At 37.6% G+C, this 16,764-nt stretch overlaps 1 protein-coding gene across 8 annotated transcripts in view; it reads left to right on the forward strand.

Annotated features, from left to right (window-relative positions):
• LOC117408375 (transcription factor COE3-like) overlaps positions 1 to 16,764 on the forward strand; it is a 166,422-nt gene that overhangs the window by 99,806 nt on the left and 49,852 nt on the right. For 6 of the 8 annotated variants that reach the window (XM_059003949.1, XM_059003913.1, XM_059003925.1 and 3 more), the window contains 4 exons: positions 4,153 to 4,234; positions 7,102 to 7,219; positions 10,771 to 10,904; positions 12,623 to 12,749. In XM_059003949.1, coding sequence (XP_058859932.1) covers positions 4,153 to 4,234; positions 7,102 to 7,219; positions 10,771 to 10,904; positions 12,623 to 12,749 — 461 coding nt within the window. The remainder of the gene's footprint in view (positions 1 to 4,152; positions 4,235 to 7,101; positions 7,220 to 10,770; positions 10,905 to 12,622; positions 12,750 to 16,764) is intronic. The other 2 variants (XM_059003921.1, XM_034013319.3) reach the window with 1 other exon arrangement.

The following is a 16,764-nucleotide window of genomic DNA, read 5'->3' on the forward strand; positions in this document are numbered from 1 at the left end:
GTCTCTGGTATCATGCGAATGGAATCCAGGGCTGGGTTCCCCGGATTATTGTATTCTAGAGCCATAAAGCACCACATTAGCTGCCTGTGGTGCAGCCCAGATCAAGTAACAATCAATACCGGCTAAATAGAGAAGCTTGTTTTCTCCATACAGTGATTATGAAATGTTCATATTTTTAAAGCTGTAGGGCACCATTGATTTGGGGTTACTGAAATTATTATTATTATTATTATTATTATTATTATTATTATTATTATTATTATTATTATTATTATTATTATTTATTGTTCTGTTAATTACTGGAATAATGCTGAGGGTAAAAAGAAAGACTGTTCTTTAGAGCCTACTATGATGAAATATCATTCATACATATATATATAGAGAGAGAGAGAGAGAGAGAGAGAATGTTCCATTCAGAATTAAATTAAGATTCCAAGTACTTAAGCCATGTTCTGTTTGTTCCAAATGCTGTATGCTACTTTAAGGTGAGATACTGGTTTGGTACAGTAAGTGTCACGACAGACCAGACATAATAATACAGTTTTTCCACCAAGAACATATTTAAGGAATTTGGTCACATGCAGTGACCCTTTGGTCACTGCAAGTATAATTGTACATCTTAAACTTCTTATGTTTGCTAACCTTTATGATGCAGATATGCTTTTGTCTTGGCAGGGCAACGTCTCGTACCCTAGTCACATAAACATTTTTTATCGTTCTGAAAATGTATTTAAAAGGGGGTTATTTTAAGCATATATAATAGGCTTTGAATAAAAAAAAAAAAACATTTCAAATAACTCCTCATACTGTAAAACCTTTATGAATAGGGCCAGATTTGTTCAATAAGATACAATGTGCATTTTTGAGTTTTTGAAAGCCTATAAATTGTACTTTATATCATTATAGGTTGTGTATTTATCTGCATCAGAAAAAGTGTTTCAGCTAAAAGTGCTTTTAACCTCTAGTAATAAGACCAAGGCGTTTTGTAGGGTGCAGTTCAGAAAAGCTCATAGGATGGCATGAACTGTGATAAACCCAGACTGTATCATTCATTTCCCATCAATTTCCACCTTTGAATGTATTAGGATCTATTTTAATACTGCCACCCTGAATTCATAAACCTTTTTTGTGAACCTCATTTCACTGCATTTTTATTGTATTTATAAGTGAACTTATGAATAACTCCAAGCAGGAAACCCCAGCTGGATTAATACAGAGTAAACGATCGGCGGTATTTAAATCAGGCACAGTTTTGAGCATTAAAACAAAGCCCATTGTGTTTCTCGTTTACAACAACAACAACAACAATTCACATTTATATAGAGCCTTTCATCACAAGGATCCCAAAGTACACACACAAAAAATAATTTAATTAAATACAGAATTTGATCAAACAGAAATTAAAAATGTGGTTTTAATTGTAATAATAGAACAGTTCAAAGAGTAAAACAAAAATTTTGATTGAAAAATAGGAAAATTAAGATAGAAAAGCTATGTTTTCAGCATTGTCTTAAAAACAGTAAGGGTCCCAGCTTCCCTTACAGAAGAAGGTGTTATTCATTCAAGTCATTTATCTTCACAGTTGTCTTGAAAAACAGTTGTTGCTGCTGTTCTCAAGCAGTGAAAAGAAAAACAATGCTGTAGATCTTTATTAATTGAAGTATTTGACTTGCCGTTTGTCTTGCCCATTGATACGTGTCAGGTACTACATTAAGGAGCTTGTTTGTGGCCTGCTCTCCGTGGTGCCTCAGGGGTTAAACCCCCAGCACTCCCATGCTCTTGCTTGGTGTCCATCTATTTTCCTGGAATAGACACTTCAGGTCAGGTCCATCGTCACTGCAACTCATTGTCAGCACCAGTGACATTTCCAAATAATTGGCCATTAGCCTTCCCCGGATGCGTTGTGCTACTGCCCCGTGGTAGTCTGTATGTATCCCTGCCTGCATATATTTTCCAGCCAGTCGTGCAGCAGAAGGATAATATATTCAAAATCTGTTAATTAATAAAAAAACAGTTTAGTATTTATTAAACTGTTCTAGACTGTTGTTGGCTTTATTAACAAATGCCCTGAACAATATCAAATATACATACACACACACACACACACACACACACACACACTCACACACACAAATGACTTTGAAAAAGTTTTGTGAAATGGCTGTTGTATTGAATTCATAAAACTACAATACGTTTTTTTTTGTTTTGTAGTTTTTTTGGTATCTTGTCAATGTGTTTGTTTTTTTGTTATTTTTGTTATTTGTAGCATCCAGATTTAAGCTCTTTTTTACTAGTTCTGTTGTTCAGTAGCCAAGAAATAAATATAATTTATTACCATGTACTGTAATAGGGAAAACAGCACGCTATCATATTTGATTGAATCCACCTCTATCAAAGTGCTTTTACGCCAGTGCATTTCTATTCAGATTAGAAATGGGAAAAGAAATGACTGGAAACAACTTGTTTCACGTAATTTCTTAAAATAACTGAGTTTGAAGTTAGTTAATAATACCTGTTTAGTGCCATGTTCAAAGATTCATTCAAAATGTATATTCATTTTCAAATATTAATTTTCAATTTGCTGGAAAATAATTAGTATTAATTAACAAATAATTAATAGCATATTACAGTAAAGACATTTCAGAGTAACATAAACAAGTAGGTCATCAAAATACCCTTTACAGAAAGACAGGAACACTCTTCTTTACAGTAGAATGTGTGTTATTTATATAAATGTTAATTATGCATTGGTTTCTATTGCATGATATTATTTCGATAAATGTTGTTATGTGAAAGAATCCGAATGTGGTCATTTTTTCCACTGAATACATTTCAAGAAATGTTTGTTAAAATAGTATTGGAATTTTTGTCCCAGGACTAACCTCTAGAGGTTTTAAATCTGATCCTGAATTTGGTCTTGCATACATGGACTACCAGTAGTTTTATCAAATGTAACTGAGATTCTAGCACTGTACTCCCAGCTTTCTCCAGACATGACTCCCACCACCTTTTCTCACAGCAGTTTCTATTGCCTCTGCCTCATAATAATTACAGCTGTTGATTTCATGACTTAGCAGTGGTGGGTGCTGCTCGCTCCTCATAGCCACTGCTCTCAGACACAGGGGAGCCCTTATGTTCACAGCTTTTGTTTGACATGAAATGTATGCATGTGGAAACCCCTGCTGTCTGAAATTCTTCTTTAAACATATTGCATTTCTCCCTAACTTGTAGAGGTTTTAAATCTGCTCCTGATGCCTGTGTTTATGTTGAGTGAAATGGCAGGTTTATTATTCCAAGTGCCACAGAAACGCTTATATTTGGGTTGATTAGCCAACTCACTACCCAAATAAACTAACAATTTAGATAACCAGCAGCATACCTGAAGATGCAATTGGAAACTAAGAGTAGATAGACTTGGACAGAGGGTAGGAGACACTTCTTTTCACAGAGTGGTGAGGGTATGGAATGGGTTACCTAGTCATGTTGCTGAGGCAGAATCACTGGGATCCTTTAATACCTAACTTGACAATATTTTGAGATCAGTTACTAGGAACCAGACAAGCATAGATGGGCCGAATGGCCTCCTCTCGTTAATATATTTTCTTATGTTCCTATGTACTGGATATACAGGGATTTGACTTGTATTGCTGGAATATGTTCAGTAAAAACTGCTTAATAGAATAATTTATTAATTGTATCACTGCTTAGTTGAAGCAAACAATTTATATAATCAAAATGATTAGGGGATTGGCACTGTATATGAAATTTCACACTGAGTTGTATGTTGTACAGCACACCATTTCTGGTGCTGTGTAGTTCTAATTAGTTTCATTGTTTGTCAGTTATGTCCTTTAACACTTCACATAGCTTTAAAGATGTAGGGCCTTCGTCATAAAAACGTGAAGACTTTTTAAGGAATGCCTTTTTAAGGACTGTGTTTAGAAACATTATCTTAGCTAAAACAGTGCTTTGAAAAGTGAAAAAGAAACTCCACGTCTGTCTCTTTCATGAACTGAGGATTTAATTAGTCGTCTTTGAAAAAAACGTCCTGAACAGAACATGCCCTCAAACATGGCCCTTGAATATATAATAATGATACTACTACGACTACTACTAATAATAATAATAATAATTAGCTTTTTTTTTTTCCAGATTCTTCCTGAAATTCTTCCTCAAGTGCAATCAGAATTGTTTGAAAAATGCAGGGAACCCACGAGACATGCGCCGGTTTCAGGTAAAGACAATAAATGTTTTCCTTCAAATGTACCAATAATTAATATGCTGTGTGCAGGGTGTCTCATATTGTATAAGAAATGACGTCCAATCTTACGGCTGGTTAAACGCTGCGAAAAAATGTCACTTATAATAGACACTCTACACAACATATTAACTTCTAAATAAAAAAAAATGAAAAAAGAAGATTGTACTGTACTTGGGAACTACTGTTAAACATAAAAAAGTGTTGTTTTCTTAACACACCATGTGTTCTATGCACTGAAAGACATATGTTCACAGGATAAGATATACAGAAATTTTGACAACTCCGTAACAGTATATTTATTATACGTGATTGATAATGTAAAGTAAAAGTAATCAAACTAGCAGAACAATACCAAAATAAAGCCTATTTTGTGTTATTGTAAAGATTCCTGAACACTAGCCTGCAGTTTGAAATCACTGGCTGCAATGATTAATTGTATCACTTTGGAGAACCATGTTTGCTGTAAAACCTTAGTAGGGCCACTCTACACGGTCCTACCCTTCACATAAGACTGTCAGTGCTATGCATGTTAACGATCCTATTAAATTAAAGAAGAGGTTTATTTCCCTGGTATCCTGGCTTTGAAATCTGGTCTTTCTGTACATTCTGTTTGTCCTATTTTTAACCAGGTATATGTATTATCACTCACTTCTGGGTGTCCGGAAAAGCCAATATATATATATATATATATATATATATATATATATATATATATATATATATATATATATATATGTATATATATATATATGTATATATATATATACAGTATGTATATATATATATTATTTTATTATTATTATTTATTTCTTAGCTGACGGCCTTATCCAGGGCGATATCAAGATATCACATTATTTTTACATACAATTCCCTATTTATACAGCTGGGTTTTTACTGGAGCAATCTAGGTAAAGTACCTTGCTCAAGGGTACAGCAGCAGTGTCCCCCACCTGGGATTGAACCCACGACCCTCCCGTCAAGAGGCCAGAGCCCTAACCACTACTCCACACTGCTGCCCCATATATATATACACACTTCACGGGCACTCATTCCCAGTCACTCACAGCGAGTACTCAGCGCTGAGGACTTCTACTTAGTAACAATGTAGCATTCTCTGGTATCTCAAATCCTGACAGCCCTGTTTATTTATTTATTCAAGCCTTCTCATTTCCAAGGGCAACCTGGAACGTAGCCAAGGAAGCAGACCCATTTAAACATAAACACAGAAGCCAACACACACACACACAGGGTTTTCAGGAATTTTTTCAGAGCCACATCAAGCACATTAAAGGTGCTTTTTAAAGCCAGCACAAAGACTCTGTCAATAAGGTGTAGGGCCACCACTGGCTGCACTGATTGGACATGACGAGTCAACAAAACGTTAAAATTGTTCTGGAGGAATGCCTAATCTGCAATGATTTTCTCCACGGGCACTGTTAGAGGAGATCAGCAGATATATGTGTTCTCAAGAATGGGGAAATCGTTATTATAAAAAAGAAGAGCTGCTTTGGGGCAGGGGGTCGTAGGTGTTGATTTTACAGAAAAAAAGGTTCTCTATAGCACATCAGTGGGCTCTTGGGTTACCCTCTCAGATATTGTTGACAGTCACGTTTCACACTTTTCATTTCATGATCCCTGAATAGGAAACATGGAGATTTTTCCCCCCCGGCACGGTAGTTTCTGAAGGGAATATAGCTCTTAAATGAGCGTGTTTAAGCATTTCGGCCTTGTGGCTGTGTGACATTGACCTCCAAGTATGACCTTGTTTAAAGCTTAAGTGCTTTATTACAAAGGGGAGGAGAAAGGCAGTCTGCTGCTGTAGACCTCCCAGCCCTCATAGCTGACCTTAACTGGATACCATATTGTGACAATTATCCCTTCCACCCTGGAAACTATGATAGCTGTCTCTAATACAGTCAGTTAAACACCATTCTCCTCTTTCGTTAGAGTGGATCCACTAAAAAAGGAAGCTACATACCGTAAACACAAGTTTATCTCACATATGGAGTTGTATCTGATTGGATGTTTATTATACGAAAGTAACTGTTATTTACTTCATGCTAATATTGAACTTGGCTTTCACCAAGGTAAAATGAGATAGTAGTGGTGGGAACCAGCCTAGACGTAGCTTCGCTGTTTTATATAAGAGCCTTCAGCGCTTTTACTTCAGGTAATGTGTATTTCCTATTGGCCCGGTGTTGAAGGCTGAAGTGTAATATTGGCTCCAGGGATCATCCTATTTGCAAACTCTCTAGCCCCTCAGCATGGCAACTGTCTGGAAGGGGCTGGGTGGGGCACTTCGCAGGGGTCATCAGGTGCAGCAGAATCTACGAAGGAAGCAGTTAAAGGCTGAAATATATGGCTTACAGAATGGAACAGCATGGTTGACCAGTGAAAACAGGTCAGGAACATATAAAAGCTCCATGTTGCAAGTCAGTTACTATCGGAAAGACAACAGGTCTGCGTTGGTAGGTGCTTCCCTATCCATTACTGTACACATTACTTATATTTCACATGTGACTATGTCAAAGGTGGTGACTATCAACTCTATGGAAAAGAAGTGCAAATTTTTTAAAAAAAAAAGATGAATACAACCATTGTATAAAACTTGAGCCTAGTTTGCTGGCTTTATACTGTTAAAATGATTTTATTCCTCCCTGTAATTGTGACCTCCTTTTAAATAGGGTTGTTCCTCACTACAGATTTCCACCATGACTTCTCAAAGAAAATCATACAATTATTACACCCTTGTGAAATAGTTCTGGTCATTGTTTCTGTGACAAGTTTTCAGATTTCCCTTGTCTGGTGCTAATGCTTATCTCTCTGTCTGCCCCTTCCAGGTGGTTGTCGCCACGACAATCAATGTGGACGGCCACGTGCTGGCGGTCTCGGACAATATGTTCGTTCACAACAACTCCAAGCATGGCAGGAGAGCCCGCCGTCTCGACCCTTCAGAAGGTAGGACATGTTCAGTGTGTGTTCTACTGCAATGCAGTGCACTCAGTGAAAATCATTGCACACAGTGTAGCCATGAGACAAGCTTTAAAAGACATCCAAATATCAAGTCATTCTAGATCTCATTCTAGAGAGCAGTAAAAGATAGACCCTACGTCAATGTGCGTGATACAAATCTAGGCTCTAAGCAACAGTACTGTAACTGATAACATAATTGTTGTAGCCAAGCTTAACTTTTTATGTCTTGGTTTTTACTTACTTATTTATTTACATCGTACTCGAAGGTAAGACATATAGCTCTTAAATGAGCGTGTTTAAGCATTTCGGCCTTGTGGCTGTGTGACAGTGACCTCCAAATATGACCTTCTTTAAAGCTAAAGTGTTTTATTACAAAGGGGAGGAGAAAGGCAGTCTGCTGCTGTAGATCGCCCAGTCCTCATACAATTATCCCTTCCAGTCTGACTTGAGAGGCCCAGTGTTGATAGGGTATAGGGCCCTGGTCTATTACTGAGCACCCTTATTAATAAACACAATAAATATTTTCCACGTCTTTTGGTTGTATGCTTTCTTCCAAAAACGATAGACATAATTAATGAAATCCTCCATTTTAGAACAGGTTTCTATTTAAATACAGGTCTACTCAGTGGTGTAGTCCTAAATCTGGTTTTATTTGTATACTGAACTTCCAGTAACACATATAATAAGTAATGCATCTATCTAATTTCTACAAGTATTTGTACAAAGTGTCTTCTCCATCTTTACTTTACGTGTCTGTGTGTCAGAGGGTTTGTTTGTATTTGTGTCCATGATTGTAGTCCATAGTAGTCCATAGACATAGTTGTTAGAGTGGTGAGGATATGGAATAGTGTTACCTAGCCATGTTGTGGATCCTTTAAGACACAAATTGACTATGTTTTGAGATCAGTCAGCTAGTAGGATCCAGATGAGCATAGATGGGCCGAATGGCCTCCTCTCATTCGGAATTTTCTTATGTTCTTATTATGTTCTTAAGTCAAATCTGCCTTTGACCACAAACGTTCATTAACTGACAGCAAATCCAATGAATGGATATTACAGCTTCTCATCTGGTCAGTCAGATTCCATTGCCTACTTGCGAGATACATATATATATATATATATATATATATATATATATATATATATATATATATATATATATATATATCCTAAAGATTAATGTACATTTTTTAATCCCTGATTTTTTTATCTTACAATAAGGTTTACTGATGCAACACAAGAGCAATAATTATTTTCTAAAGGGATTACAAGAGCGTTATCTTCTTTACCTCAGAAGGAAAATTAGAAATCTATGGTAATACTTTCAGAGATGAGGGATTACATCAAATGAGATTGTGTTGCTCATATATGTTACAAAATGTAGCTTCCACTCTTAAACTCTGGTTCTACCCTTTTCAAGGAAGCTGTTGTGTATGAGCGCGACAGACAGATGGACGCAGGGCTTCAGGGTACACATTTAAGGACGCTAAAATATGCCTTTACAGGAAGAAAATATACTGATGAGTCTCCCATGCACAACAGGAGGTGTTTGATTTTAAAACATACACAAAGTGCTCTATTGTCACTGTGTCATCAGTATAAGCATTTAGATCCATATGTTAAACTTTAACAAACTATGGGCCACATTCTCAAAGTATTTACTGTACTGCATTTTTTAATTAACTCCTGTTTTTTTTAACAGAGAAAAAATATATTTTATTAAAAAGTAAATGCAAAAACTAAGCATAACAAAAGGTCTCTTAAGAACAGATTTTTCTTTTTTTTAATTAAGTTTATTAAAAACTACTAAATGCTTTGAAAATACAGCCCTTGGAGCTATTAACTGTGACCCTTCAGGTTTATTTTCATTTGCTTTTCAGTTCCAGTCGGAGCAAAGTGTAGTTTATAATACACCATTGAACATACTATGTGACAGAACCTACCACCATGTATGCAGTGTAACCCTCCATTTAGCCAAGCTAATAAGCATATGCCTAAAGAGATGTCTACAGAAGTTAGAGGAAATAAATAATAATAATAATAATAATAATAATAATAATAATAATAATAATAATAATAATAAATCTGATTCATTATGGGCAGAGGTTAATTTGTAAAGAAAAAGGTACCAGATCTTATAACTGTGGAAGGATAGCATTTTTGTTTCAAAACCTAATGTACTGACCATGATTTACAGTAGCTCCCATATATGATTCAAGTTCTCATCTGCTTGTGCATCAGGTTTTTGTGCCTTATTGTTTGTGTCAGTAGCTGCATGCCCACCTTTGCCTAGCCGTGTTTTAACATAATCTTCAGGTTTGAACAATACCAGTGGCAGGCCGACTAATCCGATGAACAGGAGCGACGACACTATTGTTGTTCAGAGCACTCAGTTTTTGGTGTTTCACCATTTGGGTTGTAATTAAAATAGTAATTTTCTTACTCATAGATGTCATATCGTTACAGTACACTTTTGTCCTTCAATTCATGGAACAGGAAGGCATATTTTTTTTATTATACATATTATTTGTATAGTTATTTTTTGCAACCAAAAATATGTTTTTGTATAATTCTCGCCTGTCAATCAGCAAAAAGGTATTGGATCTGTGCGATCCGGCACAAATTAACCCCTGATTATTCTTCTTCTTATTATTATTTTTTTTTCTTTCTTAGCAGACGCCCTTATCCAGGGCGACTTACAATTGTTACAAGACATCTAATTATTTTTACATACAATTACATTATTTTTACACATTATTTTTTACATACCATTACCCATTTATACAGTTGGGTTTTTACTGGAGCAATCTAGGTAAAGTACCTTGCTAAAGGGTACAGCAGCAGTGTCCCCCACCTGGGATTCTGCAGTATCAAGTTACTATTGATATTTGCGATACTACCAGTCAACATAGAGAGTAATCAATTGTCTAAATATCAAGAGACTAGTTGAATGATCTTGATCATGGCTCGCTTCAGGAGGTATTGGATTGGATGGGGTCAAAGGCTGGATTGTCAAACAGTACTAGATCAATCAAGATTTAAATGTGAATCAAGCAGTCGGGCTCAGGCCCCCTGCCATCACAAACTGAGGGAGGAATTTAAAGTTGTAGCTCAAAACAAATACCTACACGTGCAAATATGGTAAAAGCTTGATTTTCCGAACGCATCTGTTATCCGAGCATCCCCTTGGCAACCTATCTTGTTCTGTGCTGTGCTCTTCTGCCCTTAAGATAACTGATGTATTCTTTTTTTGCATTTCAATGCAACGTTAACATTAAATAATTGCACACAGTTGTCTTCGATATTTGGTACTTTTAAAATAGAAGCTATAAGGATCCCAGTGGCATTTAAAATGGAATACTAGGGTAGGAGAATTGTACTTCCAAAGAGAAGATTCCCAAGCTTGCACAAGCTTCTAATTATTGAGCCAAAACCTGTGTAAGTGTGTGTTTGTGTACATGCCTGTGTGTGTATGTGTATGTATGTTTGTGTGTGTGTGAGATTGTAGCCTGACGTTCCTCTCTGTGTTTCCGAAGCAGCTACCCCCTGCATCAAAGCAATCAGCCCGAGCGAGGGCTGGACCACTGGGGGTGCTACCGTCATCGTCATCGGGGATAACTTCTTCGACGGGCTGCAGGTGGTCTTCGGCACCATGCTGGTGTGGAGTGAGGTACGGCCAGGGGTCTGCCGGGGACTGGAACACTGTTACGCTCAGATTTTAGGATCTAACAGCTACCCGTTAAGAACGTGCTGTTTAATGACACAAACAACAGCAGTGTTTCAACTGTAGTTTAAATGCAGTTAGAATGACGCTATACTGGGTAGGTGGAAGATGTTTGCAATGTTCACATTGCACATTAGAGCTTTATGTAACCATGTATGATGGTGATGCGGACCTCTTGTGTTCAGTGACTCACACAATTATTTAACCTCCCCTGTTTGTACAGTAGGGGGTGGAATTTTTTTACCAGATTTACCCCAATAACACTGTTTGCTCACTAAATATCCTGGTGTCCCTGAATAGATGCAAATTAGTCATTTCTCAAGAGCAGTGGTACCCCAAAGCATTTTCCACTGCCAATGCACAATGACTGGGTAGGATATTTGTTGAACCAGGAAGCTTGTCCTGTCATTTTCTGTCATAACATAAGCACAACAGCAGGTGTTAGGCATTGAGGTTTAAACTGTTTGTTTTTTTTGTTCATATATATATATATATATATACTGTATATATATGTTTGGGCTGTCAAGCGATTAAAAAAATTAATCTTCGTTAATCTCGGTTTTAATCGCATATTAACTTGTTACAATTACTACATCCATTGAATTTAAATTTGTTTTTATTACTGATGATATTGTTTTTATTATCCTTACCTGTAAATAAAATTGTTTAAAATGTATTTATTTATGTATTTATTTAACCAGCAAATGTACCCATTGAGACCACCACCAAAATGTACTAGGGGCAATAATTTAGAAATTAGAAATACAACCAACACAATAAAATGTGCGGTTCAAGCTTGATCAGTAGCATACAGAGATCAGAAAACATACATAGGATATCTGTTTTCAAATGTGATTGTGAACTGAAATAAATTAGTTTTTTTTTTTTTTTTAATAAAATTATACATATGTAGCTATAGTAAGCACTTCTAGGAAATGAACTGTTAATTGTGAAGAGAACATACAAAAAAAAACTGTCATCATATCCAAAAACTGCAGACTAACAATTGTTAGGCTTTACATACTACACGCAAAAAAAAGGAGCAACTCAGCCTAACTCATTTATTATCATGATCATACTTAGCTTGATATGGGCTTGCAGCGATCCTGCATTTCTGTCGAAACTGGTGGGTTTAATTTGTTGTTGTTATTATCTGTAGCAAGAGCTGCTAGTGTATTTTGAGAGATGAAGGCGTGTTCAACACGCAGCAGACTAGATGTGCTCGTGTTTGATACTGGAACTCACTTTGACAGTAGACAAGTAAGCGTCTTTCTGTCCAGTGAGCCCGTCGAAAAAAAAATCCCATCCATTTTTAGTGCTTTGCTCCATTAAGCGGTTCAGTGACTAACTTTCTATTTTAACAATAACTGCACTCAGACACTCAATACAATGCTGCCGCAGCCGGGATTGAAGTACGGTGTGCAGAAAGGCTCAAGACACAGCAATGCGATTAACGCACATTAAAATAATTAATCTCTAAAAACATTTACGCGTTAATCGCAGAAGTTAACTGCAATTAATTGACAGCCCTAATATATATATATATATATATATATATATATATATATATATATATATATAAAATGTGTTTGTTCTGTTGTTTGTGAAACGTGGCGCGTGGTTGCTGTATATAAAGACACAAGAAACTGTATTGTTCCTCTCAGCTCATCACACCTCACGCCATCCGAGTGCAGACGCCACCGCGACACATCCCTGGCGTGGTCGAGGTCACGCTCTCATACAAGTCCAAGCAGTTCTGTAAGGGGGCGCCGGGACGCTTCGTCTACACAGGTAAGACAGCAGGGGCCCAGGGGCTCCCTCACCCTTCTGTGTTATTTTTAATCTGTCCCTTTTAAGAGGTGGAATCAGCAGCCAATTTCTTAATCGAAAATGCATTTTAAACAACCAAACAATAATTTCCTTTCTTAAAGCATTGTGTAAATTTGTTAGAAGCAGAAGCAAAATAATTATATTGTTAACTGTGTTGGGTTGTCCATGTGCAACTGTTAGGAATCCACTCGATATCATCATGAATTACAATCCTTCACTCCATATCCCTGTAGGTACAGCACAGCCCCACAATTAGAATACAGAGGTTTTAAGGTTATTCATCACTAACGGCAGACACATTCTTTGTCGGTTCCTTCCCAGTTGTAATTAGCATACTAAGGTTATATATGCATCAGCAGCATATTCATACATATTCATGCAAACAGTACAAAAAAAATTACAGTTTATGATATTCCATTACAGATCATTTGTAAGCATTAGTATCAATTGGCATATGGTGTATATGAGCAAGTTTCTTCAAATATAATTTTATTTACTTTTACCTTTTCATGACTTTTTAGGATGTTTTGCAATTGTGTTGAGTGTCTCTGGGGTCTGGCGATCCAATACTGTTACATTGTTTCTCTTGATCAGTCTTGACCTGTCTGTGAGGTTGTCTGGGAATTTCAACCTGCCTGGGACTGCACAGATGTCCTCATTTCATTTTACAAAATTGTCTCTCAACTTTACCACCTATCCAGCCGCTCTATTTATGTAGGATAGGATGAGCCAAGGTCACATAGTCACATGATTGGAAATGAATGAGAAAGTATGTTTAGTGCTTGGCAGTTCAAAGCTAGGGAAAGACAGATACAAAGAAAAATGATAACTCGACACTGGAGTATCTGAATGAATCTCAGTGATGGTAAACATAAATAAAAGACACAAGCGCAGAACAGAAACCAGGACCAGAGGACAAAGTTGGAAAATAAATGGAGATAGACTTACAGTAGGACAGAGATTATGAGACACTTCTTCACACAGAGAGTATGATACACTTCTGCACACAGAGAGTATGAGACACTTCTTCACAAGTAGAACATGAGGCACTGCTTCTCACAGAGAGTTTGAGACACTTCTACACACAGAGAGTTTGAGACACTTCTACACACAGAGCGTATGAGACACTTCTACACACAGAGCGTATGAGACACTTCTTCACACAGAGAGTATGAGACACTTCTTTACACAGAGAGTGTGAGACACTTCTTCACACAGAGCGTATGAGACACTACTTCACACAAAGTTTGAGACATTTCTACACACAGAGTATGAGACACTATCTGCACACAGAGAGTATGAGACACTTCTTCACACAGAGTATGAGACACTTCTACACACAGAGAGTATGAGACACTTCTACACACAGAGTATGAGACACTTCTACACACAGAGCATATGAGACACTTCTTCACACAAAGAGTATGAGACACTGCTTCACACAGCGTATGAGACACTTCCTCACACAGAGAGTCTGAGACACTTCTTCACACAGAGTATGAGACACTTCTTCACACAGAGTATGAGACACTTCTACACACAGAGTATGAGACACTTCTACACACAGAGCATATGAGACACTTCTTCACACAGAGAGTATGAGACACTTCTTTACACAGAGAGTGTGAGACACTTCTTCACACAGAGCGTATGAGACACTACTTCACACAAAGTTTGAGACATTTCTACACACAGAGTATGAGACACTATCTGCACACAGAGAGTATGAGACACTTCTTCACACAGAGTATGAGACACTTCTACACACAGAGAGTATGAGACACTTCTACACACAGAGTATGAGACACTTCTACACACAGAGCATATGAGACACTTCTTCACACAAAGAGTATGAGACACTGCTTCACACAGCGTATGAGACACTTCCTCACACAGAGAGTCTGAGACACTTCTTCACACAGAGTATGAGACACTTCTTCACACAGAGTATGAGACACTTCTACACACAGAGTATGAGACACTTCTACACACAGAGCATATGAGACACTTCTTCACACAAAGAGTTTGAGACACTTCTACACACAGAGTATGAGACACTATCTGCACACAGAGAGTATGAGACACTTCTTCACACAGAGAGTCTGAGACACTTCTACACACAGAGAGTACGAGACACTTCTACACACAGAGTATGAGACACTTCTACACACAGAGAGTATGAGACACTGCTTCACACAGCGTATGAGACACTTCCTCACACAGAGAGTCTGAGACACTTCTTCACACAGAGTATGAGCCACTTCTACACACAGAGTATGAGACACTTCTACACACAGAGTATGAGACATTTCTACAAACAGAGCATATGAGACACTTCTACACACAGAGTATGAGCCACTTCTACACACAGAGTATGAGCCACTTCTACACACAGAGTATGAGACACTTCTACACACAGAGTATGAGACACTTCTACACACAGAGAGTATGAGACACTTCTACACACAGAGCGTATGAGACACTTCTACATACAGAGCGTATGAGACACTTCCTCACACAGAGTATGAGACACTTCTACAGAGTATGAGACACTTCTTCACACAGAGAGTATGAGACACTTCTACACACAGAGTCTGAGACACTTCTTCACACAGAGTATGAGACACTTCTACATACAGAGTATGAGACACTTCTTCACACAGAGAGTATGAGACACTTCTACACACAGAGTATGAGACACTTCTTCACACATAGCGTATGAGACACTTCCTCACACAGAGAGTATGAGACACTTCTTCACACAGAGTATGAGACACTTCTACATACAGAGTATGAGACACTTCTTCACACAGAGAGTATGAGACACTTCTACACACAGAGTATGAGACACTTCTTCACACAGAGCGTATGAGACACTTCCTCACACAGAGAGTATGAGACACTTCTTCACACAGAGTATGAGACAGTTCTTCACAGAGAGTATGAGACACTGCTTCACACAGAGTATGAGACACTTCTTCACACAGAGCGTATGAGACACTTCCTCACACAGAGAGTATGAGACACTTCTTCACACAGAGTATGAGACAGTTCTTCACAGAGAGTATGAGACACTGCTTCACACAGAGTATGAGACACTTCTTTACACAGAGAGTATGAGACACTTCTTCACACAGAGAGTATGAGACACTTCTTTACACAGAGAGTATGAGACACTTCTTTACACAGAGAGTATGAGACACTTCTTCACACAGAGAGTATGAGACACTTCTACACACAGATAGTATGAGACACTATCTGCACACAGAGAGCATGAGACACTTCTTCACACAGAGTATGAGACAGTTCTTCACAGAGAGTATGAGACACTGCTTCACACAGAGCGTATGAGACACTTCTACACACAGAGAGTATGAGACACTTCTTTACAGTTTGAGACACTTCTTCACACAGAGAGTGGTGAGGGAATGGAATGAGTTACCTAACTTATTTTCACCCTTTAAGTCCCAACTTGAAAACATTTTGAGATCAATCAGCTACAAGGAACCAGACACGCATTGATAGGCCGAATATCCTTCTCTTGTTCTTACATTTTCTTATGTTCTAAATAATATAGCATTTGAAGCCAGCCATAAAGGGCTTTGAACAGTTTCCTGTAGTATCTACGGCACTGTGAGCATGCATGTTGAAAATGTGGCTGTGGTGTTTTTATTAAAGTGCCTGTTATTTGAATTGATTGGATTCTCTAATTGCATCAGGTGTAATTGTGTAAGCAGCAAGTATTCCTGTCAGCCCAAATGGCATTATGAATCTTAATGTCTGCCTGTATTGCTTTCTACGGAGCCCCCCGGGACATCTTTGGAAACAAGATGTTTTATCTGCAATGTTTTCTTATGGTACAACATTTCGAACACAGAAATAAGTAACACAAGTCCTCGGGAAAGGACAGTGGCTCTTTAGGACATTCAGTTGGTTTCAGTCCGGTGGTGCTTAGAGTGAGGAATATGAAGTTGCG

This window comes from Acipenser ruthenus, chromosome 2 (genome assembly GCF_902713425.1).
Source record: "Acipenser ruthenus chromosome 2, fAciRut3.2 maternal haplotype, whole genome shotgun sequence".
Taxonomy (NCBI): domain Eukaryota; kingdom Metazoa; phylum Chordata; class Actinopteri; order Acipenseriformes; family Acipenseridae; genus Acipenser; species Acipenser ruthenus.